Source organism: Urocitellus parryii, chromosome 1 (genome assembly GCF_045843805.1).
Source record: "Urocitellus parryii isolate mUroPar1 chromosome 1, mUroPar1.hap1, whole genome shotgun sequence".
NCBI lineage: Eukaryota > Metazoa > Chordata > Mammalia > Rodentia > Sciuridae > Urocitellus > Urocitellus parryii.
In genome coordinates, this window is record NC_135531.1 from 203,800,056 (window position 1) to 203,817,589 (window position 17,534).

A 17,534-nucleotide genomic window follows, 5' to 3' on the forward strand; every position below is an offset into this window, starting at 1 on the left:
AAATAAAATTAAAAGCATATGCTTATAATAACAAAATATTTGTTAAACATATGATTACAGTTAATAATGCATCTTTTTAGGGGAGACTTTTTACCAAAAAATGATTGTAGATCCCTTTTTAGTAGAATGTGGGCTTTTCTTTCCCAACTCCATCAATCCTTGAGCATTTGATCACTTGGGGTGATTTCAAAGAACACTGGTGCCTGGCTGTATCCTAAGAGATGAATTTTTCAGTGGATTAGGGTTTAAGTTTAAGCACAGGTATTGGATTGTTTAGGTGTGTTTTTTTTTTTTAATTCTCTGTCTATAATTCTATTGTGTAGCTTAGGTTGAAAATCACTAATACAATCTTAAGAAATTATCTGAATTTTCATCTTTAGAATAAGACTTTCAAGAATAAGAATGCTATTTGGATGCTAATTAGACTGATGTAATTTAAGGAATTTTAAAAACAAAGTATCTTTATACTATCAGAATGTAAAGATCAGTAATCATCTTATTCGTTGTTAAAAATAATATAAAATAGAATATTGGTGAGAGATGAGCACTATCCTACACTGTTTGTAGGAATGTAAACTGAGTGTATTGATCAATTTCACTGAAGGGCTTAACAATATGTCTTCAAAGCTTTTAAAATATGGAAATCTTTCTGTCCTTGCTATTCCACATTTAAGAATCTATCATTAGAAAATAATAGGACAAAATGGCAAAGATATATTAATAAAAATGTTTATCATAATTTTGCCTATAATAGTAAAAAAAATGGAAGCAACCAAAACATTCATGAGTGGGTTGATTAAATTGTGTATAGATCAATACATGGCACTAGTAAAATGATTCTGTAGCTCTATGTGAATTAAGATGGGAAGATGGTCATAGTATGTGGATAAATGAAAAAGTTATAGCATTATAGCATGATACTAATTTATTTAAATATATATATACACACACGCACACGCACACACACAGAGGCAGGGAAAATCCTGAAAGCTATATAACTAAAATATTAATAGTCATTGTTTCCATAAGTGCTTTTATATTCTGCTTTATACTTTTTCATACATTCTAGATTTGTGGAGGGTTTGGGTTTTTTCCATTAAAACTAAGTACTAGTTTTACAAATAAAAATGGAAATTTTTAAAAATGAAAAATATATATTTTCAAAAGTGAAGCTTTGCACTTTTATTTCCCCAGTTGAATAAACTACAAAAGACTCTCCCATCTTCACCCTGTCTAATTGTGAAAAACAAGCTATTTGAAATTCAACAAGTTATTTTTTTAAATGCCACACTTTTTTAACATGTTTATTTTTCCCAGTAAGAGATATAAAATCATCTCTGATACAGTTAATCTAGTTACAACCAATGAAGATGCCATGTAACAAATAAATTGAAATGTATCTTTATATCCATAATTACTAACAGGGTTTCTTTCTTTCTTTTGCATTTTAGGCAGTTCAGGCCCATCATCCTCCATAGCCATAGCTGGCACCAATCACCCCGCCATCACAAAGACAACATCTGTTCTTCAAGATGGCGTCATCGTCACCACCGCAGCTGGAAACCCACTGCAGAGTCAGCTGCCCATTGGGAGTGATTTTCCTTTTGTTGGCCAGGAGCACGCACTTCATTTTCCACCCAACAGCACTTCAAACAACCATCTTCCACACCCCTTGAACCCCAGCCTCCTCAGTTCTCTACCTATCTCTTTGCCAGTGAATCAACAGCATCTCCTAAACCAGAATCTATTAAATATCCTCCAGCCTTCAGCAGGAGAAGGCAAGTCTGAGATCAACCTCCACCCTTTAGGTTTTCTCAACCCGAATGTAAACGCTGCTTTAGCTTTTCTCTCCGGTGACATGGATGGGCAGGTATTACAACCTGTTCACTTTCAGCTCTTAGCTGCTCTGCTTCAGAACCAAGCCCAAGCAGCTGCCATGCTTCCCCTGCCATCTCTCAATCTGACCATCTCAGATCTTTTGCAACAGCAAAATACCCCTTTACCCTCATTAACACAGATGACAGCCCCACCAGACCATTTGCCAAGCAATCAGTCAGACAACAGCCGAGCTGAGACCCTTTTAACCAGCCCCCTGGGGAACCCTTTACCAAGCTTTGCAGGCAGTGACACTACTTTTAACCCCCTGTTCCTCCCAGCTGTCACTGGGGCCTCAGGATTAATGGCCTTGAATCCCCAGCTGTTGGGAGGTGTTCTGAACTCGGCATCGGCCAACACCGCTAATCATCCAGAGGTTTCCATAGCAACCTCCTCCCAGGCAACCACTACCACAACCACTACATCATCAGCAGTGGCAGCACTGACTGTCTCAACACTTGGTGGGACAGCAGTGGTGTCAATGGCCGAAACATTGCTGAATATATCTAATAATGCTGGGAATACACCTGGTCCAGCTAAACTCAACAGTAACTCTGTGGTGCCACAGCTACTTAACCCTCTACTGGGGACAGGTCTGCTTGGTAAGTTAAATTTTTTCACAAATTTTTTAAAAAGAAACGTTTTTCTAATTCTATTTTCTCCTTTTTAAAAATTCCATTTTATCACACTATTTTTTTAAATGTTTTTGTTATGTCACAGCTTAAGGAACTAAATATAACAACACCCCACATGACCATAGTTATACAAACATGAGAATGACTTTTTCCTTTTCCCTTGTTCTAGCAATACTAAATATTATTTTAACCTGCTTTCTCTTCTAATTCTGATGCCACCTAAACCTAACCTACCCATCATTCTCTTAAGCCAAGTAGCATCTTATTTTTCAAATAATAAAGCACAGGTACATCTTAAAAATAATTTTTATTTCAATTTTAGTTGGTGTGGCATCACAGGGTTAGTATGAGCAGCTGCACGGTGACTGGAAACAGCTTGAGGAAGTGTTTTCCAGGTGAACCCTAAATAAACAAATCTAAACACTTGTCCAGCAAAACATAAACAAGGCATAAAAACACTGAAAGCTAAAGTCTATCCAAGTTCAAGGAACAATCCCTCTAGCGGTTGCTAGATTTCCTCAGAATTATTCTTTTTAGATGTTTGTGGCTTAAAAACAAAGTCTTTCTTATGCATTGTCCTCTCTCAAAGAGTTAGAAAATGATGTTAAGCGTATTTAACTCTTGAATGCAGGTAACTATAATGTAAAACATAGGGATGGTGTCCATAAAGTCCAGAAGCATATGCAAATACACATGATGTGGTCAAGGCCATGTTCAGTGTGTAAAAAAAAATATGTTTCTAGATATTACGGACATCTTTAATAATACTAATTAGTTTTATCTGGCATAAATCATTGTAATTAAAAAATCTAAGTAGCATCACAAATCTACATATTTCAAGTTATAGGGGAATTTCTATGAAATTGTCCTCAAAATAATTTCAGTACTTTCAAAACAATTTTGAATATAAATTTAGTTATTAAATAATGCTAATTAATTATATGATAGTTTTTTAAAGATTGTGATAATGAATTATTTTGTTTTGTTAGTTTTTCTTACAATTTTAATTTTAGGTGACTTACCTTGTACTCCAAAACAAAAATGCATTTATCTAAACTAAATCTCTAATTTTATTTGGTGGTATTTATTTATGATTATGGCTTAATAATGAAATTTTATAAACAAGGCCTGATCAGACCCACTCATTTAAGTTATCTGATCAAGTATGTATGATTATTAAAATATTTTAGGACTAATTTCTACCTTTAATTATAGACATTCTCATAAAAAGAGAGCCAAGAAATCACATAACATTGACACTCAATATATAAGGATTAGTTAATGAATAGAGCAACTTCTAAGTAATCTTTGCATGATATAAAATCCAAAAACTAATTATGCAAGATAAAACTAAATAATAAAGCTTCCCTTTCCTTACCACTTAGTAAGACTTTGAGAAGAAAAAAAAAAGAAATGAAATGAAATGAATAAATGAATTACCCATTAAGTTCAGCTTCTAGTTTTGTTTTAGGAATTCTCAGGTACAAAGACAGGCATAGGATCTCTGAAGGATCACATTGACTTGTATTTATGTTTTTCAAACTGTAGGTGATATGTCATCAATAAACAATACTTTGAATAACCATCAACTGACTCATCTACAGTCGCTGTTAAACAACAATCAGATGTTTCCTCCAAATCAGCAACAACAGCAACTTCTCCAAGGGTACCAGAATCTCCAGGCCTTCCAAGGACAGTCCACTGTTCCTTGCCCAGCTAACAATAACCCCATGGCTTGTCTGTTTCAGAACTTCCAGGTACTCACCTTCCACTTTTGTAGAAACCAATGTCTGGGTTTGCTTAAATATTTACTTTGGGGGGAAAGAGTGAAAAAAGTAGATTTTATACCTTTTTATATCTATTTACTGTTATTTCTCAATATTGAGTATTATTCAATAGGCCAGTCCATTGTACAAAGGTAATTTTGTTTTATGTAGTAGTCTTTTTTGAAACTCCGAATGTTACTCTCTTAAATGCTTTTGTCTTTCTCATTGCACTCTTGATTAGGACCCTCATCCTTATTAATATACCCACTGACCTCACTTCTCCAGGCTCAGCTTTCAGCCCTGATCCTGGGCTTCTGCCATATAGTCTTTTATTTCTACAAAGTAAATTAATCCCTGATAGATTAAGGGGTTTGATGGAAGAAGTACCACTAAATAAATATAAGAAGAAAATATATAAGATTTTAAATATGTGTATATATATATATATATATATTATATACACACACACACATTTGTGTGTGTGTGTGTGTGTGTGTGTGTGTGTGTGAGAGAGAGAGAGAGAGAGAGAGAGAGAGAGAGAGAGAGAGAGAGAGAAGGCTCTGTAAGCAAAACAAAAAACCAAAAAGTCAAAAGAAAAAGAAGTAACAGAGCTGACTACATAAAACTTTTAAATCTCTGTATAATATCAAGGATATTCTGAACAAAATTAGACAACCAACTGGTAGAAAGATATTTATATAATATATACCAAATTATTGACACCTGTAATATAGAAGGAACTCCTATGAATCAAGAACAAAAAAGGATAATTGATTTAGAAAAATGAACAATACATATAGATAATTCATAGAAAGTGAAATATAATTTATTAATAAAATACAAAAATAATAATCAAAGTTATACGAATTAAAATGCTGTGTCCACCAAAATGATGTATCTATTTCTGACAAGAGTGTGATGGAATTGATTTTCTCACTCTTTTGTTAGTCTGTTTGAAAGCAGGAGGGTAATTTGGCAGTATATAAAGTTTTTAAATACACATATCTCTGTGCCCAGAAGTTCAACTTTTATGTTTCCATTTAAGAGAAATCTTCAAATGTGAACAAAATGGTGCATACCAGAATTTTCATTACATGAATTAAGTATCCATCAGAAGGAAAATAGTTAAATGTGTTATAATATATCCATCTACCTAATAACTTAAAAGGTTAACTAGACTTAAACAATCCAATATGGAAAAAATCTGTGAGACTAACGACTTCAATACTGCTCTATTGCCAAAACAGTACTACAGTAAAATTACATTCATTTTGAATCAAAGGAATTGGAAGGAAGGAAGGGGGAAAGAAACTAGGTTTCCTTTACAATTCACCTACACAATTTTAACATATTAAAAAGTCTGCAAGGGCTGGGGATGTGACTCAGTGATAGAGTACTTGCTTAGCATGCATGAAGTCCTAGGTTCAATTCCCACCCCCCAAAAAAATAAACAAATAAAGTGTCTGCAAGGAGTGCTCCAGCACTGCTTACTTCTGAAAAAGGAATGGAATAGGAGTGGAGTAGGTGTTTGGGGTGCAGAACAGTGATGTAGAAAGCTTTTATCTCTTTTGACAATAATAAAATATTCACATGTATCTTATATAATAAAATAATTCAGAAAGGAGGAAGAAGTGTTCAACCATGTCACCAAAAAAAGCAAGCAAGATAAAGCCTGAAGAGAATTCACTAGACTTAGCTATTAGTACTTAACCAATGTAGTTTTGGTAGAGTAATGGGAGCAGGAACCAGATTGCCATAGATGGAATGGTGAATGGAATATTAGGTGTGTATTATGCCAGGCCCAGTGGCCTACACCTGTAATCCCAGGTTCTTGGGCGGCTGAGGCAGGAGGATCACAGGTTCAAAACAAGGGTGAAGTGCTAAGCAATTCAGTTTAAATAAAACACAAAATAGGGTTGGTGATGTTGCTCAGTGGTTGAGTGCCCCTGAGTTCAATCTCTAGTACCAAAAAAAAAAAAAAAAAAAAAAAAAGAGTGTAGATTACGTTTTCAAAACCTTAACTATGCAAAACACAAGAGAAATAGGGTAATACTCCATGGGGAAACTTCAAATAGAACATAATTTTAAAATAAGGAAGCCATGCACATGATTAAATGCCAAAGGAGAGAGCCACAAAAGTGAGAGACTGAGCATGAAGAGAAGGAATAACAAATGAGGCAAGATACCAGAGAGAGAGGGCTTAGCATCCAAAGCCTTAATGGAGAGCTTACCCACAGAGCACAGAAGGAGCCCCTCTTATCCTGGGAAATAGGACAAGACAGAGGACAGGTATAGTTGCTGAGAAATGTGTGCTATCACAGAGCAGGGAGTATCAGAGGTATAAGAGAATATGAGAACTCTTATCTGGTAGGCTGCATGCTCTAAGTAAGGTCATTCACTAAGAATAATGCAGGAGATGGCATAGCCACCAGCCTGAAGAAGTAGAGGAAGATTTGAATAGTTGTGGAGAGTAAGAATGATATCTAATGAGAAGATCACAGGATTGAAGGGCAGCAATGGCCCACAGTGGAGGTTGAAAGCCATAAATTCCTATCAACAAGGTATCCAGCACCCTCAGTGTAGATATAAGTAAAAGAGGCAATTGAAATGATCCAAGATTGAGATTTTTATCTGGTAATAGACAAGAGGATAATAGCAAGAGAGTAGTTGATGTGTTGTTGGATCCAAGGTTGTAGTTTAGTTAGAAAGGGCATAGAAGCAGAAAGGGAGTGATCATTTCAGGGTAGGGGAGATCCAAAATATCAAGGGTCTGGAGGAGCAATTTTCAGATAGATGTTAATGAGATTCAAATAACCTTGAGGACTTTGTCAAACTGTACTCCTCCTTCCTGTTCTAAAATTCTAATGTACTCCTCTATAAGCATTCTCTCCCTTCACTCTCCCCAATTCAGAATCATTTCTGCAGTAAGCCATGGTCACATTGTCAGCATGGGGATATCTCTTAGCCAACAGCTTGATGAGGTTGAGGAGTTAGCATTATTAGCCCATCTGAAATCTTCAAAATATAGTGTCATATCATCAAAATATTTTATCATTAAGAAAGGAGTCTATTCACTTTCTTTATTTTATTATAGATTGTATTTCACTTAGTTAAATAGAATCATCAGTGAGTTAAAAATCAGTGAGCTAAAATTTTCAAAATCTGGTTCTTTTGGTTTGGTTACCTGTGACTTGTTACCCAAGCTGCAAAGACCTTTAATCTCACAAAGTAAGTGGGTCATCATCTGAAAACATCTAGTGTCAACCACCTCAAGCTTAATTTTTCTAGAGAATATTAAAAAAGAAAGAAAATATGTTAAATGATGTTAACCAAAGAAACAGTACTCAAACATGAACAAGATGTAAGCTTTTCTATGTGGGGTGACTTTTTCTTTTAATTTTGAGTCTTGTTTATTATATTTCCTTTCTTGTTAGATCTGCTTATCTTTTTATTTTTTATTTATTTTTTAGTTGTAGATGGGCACAACATGATTATTTACTTCTTTTTCATGTGATGCTGAGGATAGAACCCAGTGCCTCACACATGTTAGGCAGGCACTATACCATCTGAGCTACAACCCCAGCCCAAGATCTGCTCATCTTTTTGATAAGCCTAAAATTATGGCCTTTCTCCTCAAGGCCTTTAAATCAATCAATCTCTCTCTCTCTCTCTCTCTCTCTCTCTCTCTCTCTCTCTCTCTCTCTCCACCTCTCACTGCTTCCTGTCCATTTCTTTAAGGTAAGAATGCAAGAAGATGCAGCTCTCCTAAACAAAAGAATAAGCACTCAGCCGGGGCTTACGGCACTTCCTGAGAATCCAAACACTACACTTCCACCTTTCCCAGATACACCCTGTGAGCTGCAACCAAGGATCGACCCAGCTCTTGGTCAGCAGGTGAAGGATGGACTCGTCATGGGTGGCCAAGGTGATGCTTCTGTAGATGCCATTTACAAAGCAGTCGTTGATGCAGCCAGCAAAGGAATGCAAGTTGTCATCACCACTGCCGTCAACAGTACCACTCAGATCAGCCCTATTCCAGCTCTGAGTGCCATGAGTGCCTTCACTGCCTCAATTGGTGACCCACTAAACCTGTCCAGTGCTGTCAGTGCGGTCATTCATGGGCGGAACATGGGAGGTGTTGATCATGATGGCAGGCTGAGGAATGCAAGAGGGGCTCGGCTGCCCAAGAATCTAGACCATGGCAAAAACTCAAATGAAGGAGATGGGTTTGAGTATTTCAAGTCAGCTAGTTGTCACACATCCAAAAAACAGTGGGATGGGGAGCAAAGCCCCAGAGGAGAGAGAAACAGGTGGAAATATGAGGAATTTTTAGATCATCCAGGCCATATCCATAGTAGTCCTTGTCATGAAAGGCCCAACAATGTCTCTACACTGCCATTTTTGCCTGGGGAGCAGCACCCAATACTGTTACCACCAAGAAACTGTCAAGGGGATAAAATTTTGGAGGAAAATTTCAGGTATAATAACTACAAAAGAACTATGATGAGTTTTAAGGAGAGACTAGAGAACACTGTGGAAAGATGTGCGCACATTAATGGGAACAGACCTCGACAGAGTCGGGGATTTGGAGAGCTGCTAAGCACTGCAAAGCAAGACCTAGTCCTAGAGGAGCAGTCTCCGAGTTCCTCAAATAGTTTAGAAAGTTCTCTAGTCAAAGACTACATCCATTACAATGGAGACTTTAATGCCAAAAGCATTAATGGGTGTGTGCCTAGCCCTTCAGACGCTAAAAGCATCAGTAGTGAAGATGACCTAAGGAATCCAGACTCCCCCTCTTCAAATGAGTTGATACATTATAGACCAAGGACGTTCAACGTTGGCGACTTGGTCTGGGGCCAATTCAAAGGACTGACTTCTTGGCCTGGAAAATTAGTAAGAGAAGACGACGTTCACAATTCATGTCAGCAAAGCCCCGAGGAAGGGAAGGTATACCAATCTTTATCCATTGTCAAATACTAACCTTTGTTCAGATATCAATTATTGTTTTTTGTTATCATCACTTTGGATTCTTTGGATTTGAATTTAAGATTCTTCATGACTCATTGAGGTCTCACAAGCTTCTGGAGCATAAAATGAAGAGGGGATGGTTATAGTCACCAAAATGTCATATCAACAAGGGGTGAGTTGTGAAGTGTTTATAGATCCCCTTAGGCTTAGGGTGGATCTAGCCCAAGAATGAGATTTCCAGAATTTTGTCAACTCTGCCTTCCTTCCCTGCGTTTACCTATTTCTTTATTCCATAATCAGAGGAGGAAGGCAAGTGTCAATCACTGGGAAAAAAATGTGGTTAACTGGGGGAGGGTCTCTGAATATGGCAGAGGTAGGGGTCCTACTAGGCAACAGGAAGGTGAGGGAACAATGTCTCCTGCATGTGCTTACATGTGACACATAGGACTCAGCAAGGGTAAAAACTGGGTGGAGTTGCAGCAAGAAGCAGCAGGTAATGTCTGTGAGTTCAGAATGGTGTCTCCTTTCAGGAAAAGTTCTGGGCCTTTGTAACATACGGAAATGTTTAACCTCACAATCTGGTTCTACTTAACACAATCTGATCACATAAATTAAATGAAAACTCTCCATGAAACTACCATTCAATTTTGAAGAAATTAGTAGGAGTTTTCTCGTCTTTTCCCCTTTTACAAATGGTAAAATTGGCCCACCAGGCAAGAAATATGTGGAATGTTTAAAGCAGAAAAATTTATATTTGACCAGAAGGAAATAATTATACCCATTCTCCTCATATGATGAAAAAACATAATTTTTTATCTTCTTAGGTAATAAAAATTACTCTTACAGGTATATATTATTCTGTTAAAGAGTATATTACATGAAGCTATTTTAATTCTGCCCAAACTTTCACTGGCACTTAGGTTTAATGGCAGGAAACCAAAAGCATTTCTGCCAGCACAATAAAGGATTGTCTTTCTCCAAAGAACCAGGAGGTCCTTAAACCCTTACTTGTAATGCCTAATATATACTTGTCAGGATACACTCTGGGAATAATGTTTCTAGGTTTGATAAGAAAATGAATTCCATACTCCTATTCTCAAAATATTTTATTCTCTGTACTTTCTGAGACCAGACAAGCATTCCTTGGGTTGATAAACCCAAATATTTTTGACAGTTTATTTAAGAAATAATTAGAAACATCAAAAAATAGACTTTTATGATATAAATGGAACTGTTACAAATACAAGATGTAGTCAATGAACTGTTTTTCCATTTCTGTGCAAATGAACCAAGCCTCTTCATGTGCCATTTTATAAGAACTGAACTAGAAAAGAGATTATGGCCCTCCTTCCCAGAAAACATCCTTCCTGTCCTAAGTGCCTTGTCTAAAAATCTTTTTTTTTTTTTGCCCTGGATGGAACAAAGGCATGTATTTTTAATACATTTCACATTGAACAATGATCCAAAGTCATTTTTTTATTAATCTGTTCTAAAATCCTGAGGATGAGTTATTCACTGATGTTCAAATTTCTTTTTTAAAAAAATCATATTTTAAGAGTACAAGAAGTTATTTTGCCTCACCTAAATAAGCAACTAGTTTTTATTCACTATAAAGAAATAGTAACTCTGGAAATCCAGATTCTTCTTCTTTATTTTAGGCAATAAATTCTTAAGAGGAGCATGACATTGTTTTTGAAAATTCAAATATTCCTCCTCCCATTGACTAACATTGCAATTTTGCATTCTCAGATTAAAACCTTGGTATCAAGATACATTAAAAGCATTTTAGTAATTCAGAAAACCTAATTTAAAGCACACATTTTAAGATGAAAAACTGAAAACATGTAATAAAATATTAGTGATAGCACATGAAATATTTATCATTAAAAAGCAAGATATAGCAGCCTTAAAAGCTCTCGGGCACTCAGCGTTTTTAACAACCTCTAGTCTTTTCAGGATCCATCTCACTTTTGCACATAAAAAAGCAAACCACTACTTCACAACATTCTTTTTTATCCTTTGGTCCACAAAACAAAGGAAGGACTTCCTCAGGCTTTATTTAATGATGCCCAGGGAACATAATGGTGCTAGTTTATAATACCAGAAAAAAAATAAATTTCAACAGGCCTGTCTAACTGCAAGCCAGGTATCCTTTACTTGATGTATTAGTGACCCTTGTTAATCAAGAAAAGATTAAACTATTTCTGTGTAATACCAAAGCATGATCTATTTGAAAAAAGGTCTGTGGTAAAACATTATTTTTAATTTGCCCTCTTATCCAAGTGAATCAATTATGATGGAAATTTTATTTGCATAGAATTCCTTAATGCTCAGCAATGTTAGATAAATAAAGCCTTGTACATTAATAACTAGGCTTCTACTTTTTAAAAGGTAAGCAGTGCCTTAAGTTCCCTTCTGTATACTAAAATGCCTGACATTTTAATAAAGTCTACAGAGAATGAGAGAGACTAATTCCATAAACAATTTATTTATTATAGTAAAACCTTATTAATTCCATCTTGCTGATGTGAAAAGTTGGCTCATTTCCCCTAGTGTTTATCTTTGAAGTTTTGAAAAGAATAGGTTTGCCAAACATTTTAAATAAACCTTCTTAGCCTCTTAGCTTTATACTATCTCTGTGTCCACCAAAGTAAATTAATCTAAGATCCTGTCAGATCCCACCAGATAAAAATCTATGTTAATTCAAGTTTTAAAATAGATTTATTATCCCTCCTTCCATTCCATAGCCTGTCATTTATATTTTCAGTTATACCCTTCTTCTCAGCAAACTACCTCAAATTCTTTCTGGAAGCAGGCAAAGAAGAAAAAAAGAACAATTAATTAACTTGATCACAGATTACTATTTGAAAGCGAGCTGGATCCCTCTCTAGTTTTCATGTTGCATGAGTGGTCTTTGGTCTAGGTGAGGCCAAGGGTATAGTTGAAGTACTGGAATCTTCCAAGACCTGAGATAGCCACCTTGTCTTTAAGTTCATAATTAGCAGACTCTTTGGTCATTAGAAAAAATGGCTTAGTCAGTTTATGACTTTGGAAAGGCATTTTTAAGCTTTGGTGGGTTAGTATATATAACAGAATGATAATGCATTAGAAATGTTCTGCGGTTTCTGAGATGATTTCCTAAGCATCACACACTGCATGAACATAGTCTAGAGGGAACTTGTGTTGATAGAGCAGTGTGGTAGAAAGAGGCATGGACTTGGGCATTCTGAAGTGAGCTTAATCCAAACTCTGTCAGTTAAGTGACCCTGTGTAGAGTTATTACTCTCCCAAGGAGCTGCAACCTCCTTACCTCTCAAGTGGGTATATTAATTCTTACCCAGAATGCTATCTTTTAAGAATTAGATGAGATACCACAGCTAGATTGTCTAAGCAAACAAAAGCGGCTCAATAAAAATAAGATTCTTTATCCCTATTTTCTATGTCAGACAATATATTAATTTGGAAGCCACAGTGATGGGAATGAAGTAGTTGACCTCAGTTATTGTTGAAATTGTTCAAGACTATTTTATGTACAAATTGGCATCTGATTGTAAGTTAGTATTAGCTGTTAATTTCAAGCAAGAGTTCTACCTAGAAGCATTTTAAAGTACTCAATTTGTTGAGTGAACTTGAAAGTTCCTCTTCCCTCAATGTTTCCAAAAAATATCAACTCAGACTTCCTACCTTCCCTGCATATACAGATACCAATATCAATTAGTAGAGATGGTGGTCAACAGTCTATGAAAAGTTGGGCTGAATCACGTGTGTACTCCTATTCTAATACTGAAGCTATGCAACAGCACTGGGGGCTGTTGGGTGCCTCGTATTTTACTGTTTAGGAAGTGGCATCTCCTTACTAATGTTTTTCCCTTGGTTATTAGTTTGTAATAAAGTGTGTTATAGGATATAGTTATATTTGTTCTAAGTATACCTGTACAAGTTTCTCTCTGAACTATGAACCTTTATCATTTATGGTTTAGTTGCCAAAAATAGGACTTCAGTGCTATGCTCTAATACATAGTCATGTCCAGAGAGCTCTGCTTTCAGATCTTGGCATGGTGTTAGGGAATTCTTGGAAAGGAAAGTGGCTACCCTGGCATTTCACATATATGCCATGTTGGGTGAAGATTCTTAAGCCTATGCAACTATGGGAGGAAATGGAAATCTTTTTGTACTTATTATTTCAGTAATTATTTTAAAATTTAAAAATGCTCATTTTCTAAAACATATTTCATAACTGTCATCGGCCACTTTTGATCTTACATGAACTAGCCTGAAAGGGTTGCCTCTCATGTAATAATAATCAAAACATGAAATTCTTGGATATTTTTTCAGCATAGATCATTGATTTCACTCTTTTTGAACATTTTCACATTGGTTTTCATGTTTCATTGTTCTTACAGCTGATGTGTATTCTGACCTGAGCCAAACTTAAGAAAGAATTTATTAACAGAGTGGTACCAAATTGTCTCTTTTCAATGGAATGTCTTTTCTTGGACATGTAGAGAAATACTTCTAATTTCCAGGAAAATGTCTGTAAAAGGCATAGTGGGGCAGGCGTCCCATTCTTAGAATCACACTTGGGCTTTTTTTTTTTTTTCACATGGTTGTATTTGGCAGGTATCAATTAAAAATAGCTCTCTGAATATGCATTCAAAATTGACAAAATTCATTATTGTTAAAACTCATAATCAAATTTACTTGGGAGCAAGACACTTTCAGTACGCAAATTCAGCATCATATCTTTGACAGTGTGGTGCATAAGCAAATATGGCTTCCCTCAGAGATTGGGCCTAGAGACCCACCTGGGTTGATGTGCCCTCCTTCAGAGTTTAAAAGTTTTACTTAGAAGAACATTCTTTCTGTAACTGATTCTCAGTGTTAACTAATTTTTTTCCCTTGGTAATACAATACTCTATTGAAAGTGTTCTTTGTTTATTCTCTTTGCCTTATTCTTTAACTAAAACTGGTAGAAACTGGTCTGGTCCTTTTTCTTTGTACCCAATCAAGGTCCATAATATTTAAGTTGCATTTCAGCTGCTAGTGTGACAGGGAAAATCAGTGCTCTGTCAGCACCAGAGTCTCCTTAGAAAGGAAACAAAATAATTTTTGGAAAGTAATAAGGTGTAAAATTCAGGCCAACAAAACCACTTCCTGATCAAAATTTGAAAGATAACAAGAATGAAGCACCAAGTAACATCAAGAAATGTGACTATTGGGGAAAAAAGACTAAAGTGAGCAAAAAGCTTGAGTAAGACTGTAAAGCGTACTGTAGTGAACTGTAGAATATAGTGAACATTTTTCATCCTGAGCAAGATTAAACAGGAGTGGGAGGCCTGTCTCCCTTCACACAGGTAAATGAGATCTACTGCAGGGTTCACAAGCCTGACAGCACAATTTTCACATAGATAGCAGTAAATGGAATCTGAAGTCTAAGGCAAACGCATGTGACATGAACTTTTAAACACTGTTTTCTTAGAAATGGAGTTTATCCAAAACACATAATTTTGTTTATGTATTGTGGATTGACATGAGATCTGCTATCACATTTAGAGCACTTACTTTCCTCCTGTAATATAGTTCTGTACCATTAAAAACACTGTTATCAAATGCAAAAAGGAGCTGGAGTGGTGGCACACACCTGTAATCCCAGTGGCTTGTGAGGCTGAGGCAAGAGGATCATGAGTTCAAAGACAGCCTCAACAACTTAGCAAGGGCCTAGGCAACACACCCAGACCCTATCTCTAAATAAAAATTTTTTTAAAAGGGCTGAGGATGTTGCTCAGTGCTTAGGAGCCTCTAGATTCAATCCCCAGTACCCACCCCCCCCCCCACACACACACACAAAAAAAAAAACCAACACACACACACACAGAGGAAAGGAAGTACCGGATGTCTCAGATAGTACCACTGCCCAAAATTGTCATAGTGTGGATCTGGTTAGTTAATTTAAAAATGAAAAATCCTAAAAATTAGGATTCATTTAAGGGGTTTCTCCATGAATACTATCATTATTCATTTTGCTGTAAGATGAGGTTTATCCTTTCTGTGGAATCAACTTTTTTACATAAGTTACATATTATTTATTATCAATTCACATTATTTAAAAATGTTGAAATACTTCACTGAAGTTAGCAGGATTTTTTTCAGTTTAAAGATGTTATTTTTGAGATACACACTCTCATTTTAAATATTTACTATTTAATAAATGTTTGATAATAGTGAACTTGATAAATGCTTCCTATTTGTTGATTCAGATCTTTGTTTCCCAGAATTCAGCTAAAGTTGCACTTTTTTAATTTATTTTTTAGTTGTAGTTGGACATAATACCTCTATTTTATTTATTTTTATGTGGTGCTGAGGATTGAACCCAGGGCCTCACATAAGGCAAGTGCTCTACTGCTGAGCCACAACCCCAGCCCTAACATTGCATTTTGCCTATCCTATTGTTTACCTTAATTTTTTCAATTAATTTACTAATTTATTTATTCATTCAATAAACATTTGTTGGCTATCTATGTACTAAGCACTATTCAGACCACTTTTAAATTTAAATATCTACTTTTAACCTAAGTTATCATATATGTGAAATCATAGGCATGATGTTATTTGTATTTTTCTAACATAAATTTACATAAATATATAACTATTAAAATGTTTGAAGATTTGTTCATATTCCACCTAAAATAATTTCGTATGTCACCAAGGCAAAGTACTTAGGGAAAAGCTGCTTTGGTATTTATGTATGTATGTATGTATGTATTAAATTTTCTTTTAGTTGTAGAACGACACAATACCTTCATTTTGTTTATTTAGTTTTTTTACATGATGCTGGGGATCGAACCTAGTACTTCACGTGTCCTAGGCAAGTGTTCTACCAGTGAGTCACAACCCCAGCCCATTGGTATTTATAAAGTATATCCATGTTCACAGTTTTAGATCTTCTCAATGACCCATAATGACGTGCAAGATTATCCCCACTTGACCAAAGGAAGAACTGAAAACCAAAGAAGTAGCATTCCTAAGACACAAATCACTGACAGTTAAGGCAGACTCCAAACTCTGGTCTTCTCTAACTTACTGAGCTTGTACTTTTTTCATTATACCATTGCCTCAAAAATTGTAGAGATAGAGTGGGGAATGAAGACCGAAGGGGGAGCTGGAGGTCAGCTGTCTGGCCTATTGTGAAATCTGTCATGCAGCTTGTGCTCCATCCACTGACCTTTATGTGATGGCTTTGCCCCAGCACTAAGTATTAGTAAAGAAATCACAGAGTGGTATTATCAGGATTAAAGCCTGCAGGGAATGTTGACCTCATCTCTAGTTAACTGGGTCTATTCAAAAATGATCTAGGATCATTGATCCAAACTTTTCTAATATGTACTTTATACTTCATTTTAGAGTCTTGGTGGGTCTTTCTGAAAGGTTCCTATTTCCTTTTGTCATAGACTTTAAGTTACTTCTGAGATATACTACATGCTACTGTGCTGACCCCAAACCAAAATTAAATTTCCAAATGTTATTAGTGTGTACCTTCTGAACTAAATAAGCAACAAGAGAGATTCAGTCTTGTTCAGAAAAGCTCTCAATCTATAAACTAAACTAAAGAAAAGCTCTCAATCTATAAATCTAAACTATAGTGTCTGAGTATGACACTATGTCATGTGTGTTTCTAACGCCTCTGCACACACTTCAAGACTATATATGGAAGAATTATTAAATTTAAAGAATTAAAATGAGAGAAAGAAGAGTTTTTTAAAAATAATCAAAATGTATATTTAGACATGAGGTAGTATGTGACCTATAAATGCATCTAAAATACAAGTATCTTTTTCTAATTCTTAAATAGCACATGTGTAAAGAGGTCTATCATTATGACCATTAATACTAGCATCATTATTGTTAGGATGAGACTGTGGGCAGATTATGACTAAAGAGAAATATAAAAAGTCCTCTCTCAATTTCTCACTAAAATAGGAATGAAATCATTTATGAAACTCTTCTAACTTATAAATGTATAAGAACCCAAGATTATAATTATAGGTAAAGGTATTACTTGCTTCTTCAATATAGGTTTTAGAAGAGTACTTTTGTATGTTTAACCTTTTCTAATGTTATACTTATGTATTTGATTTCAGGTGCTTTTTTTGATTTACAAGTTAACTGAGTGATTAATAAGGGAATGTTCATTATATCATTAAACATGATTTCCATTTGATAAGAAATTGGATTTATTTTGTTCTCTGATACCATTTTGGGGGGAGTATCTTCAAAGAATTTCTTAAATATT

At 35.5% G+C, this 17,534-nt stretch overlaps 1 protein-coding gene across 1 annotated transcript in view; it reads left to right on the plus strand.

Moving 5' to 3' along the window:
* Window positions 1-17,534, plus strand: part of Mbd5 (methyl-CpG binding domain protein 5) — a 402,700-nt gene that overhangs the window by 371,243 nt on the left and 13,923 nt on the right. Inside the window, exons 14-16 of the mRNA XM_077802477.1 lie at window positions 1,452-2,477; window positions 4,059-4,267; window positions 8,015-9,223. Coding sequence (XP_077658603.1) covers window positions 1,452-2,477; window positions 4,059-4,267; window positions 8,015-9,223 — 2,444 coding nt within the window. The remainder of the gene's footprint in view (window positions 1-1,451; window positions 2,478-4,058; window positions 4,268-8,014; window positions 9,224-17,534) is intronic.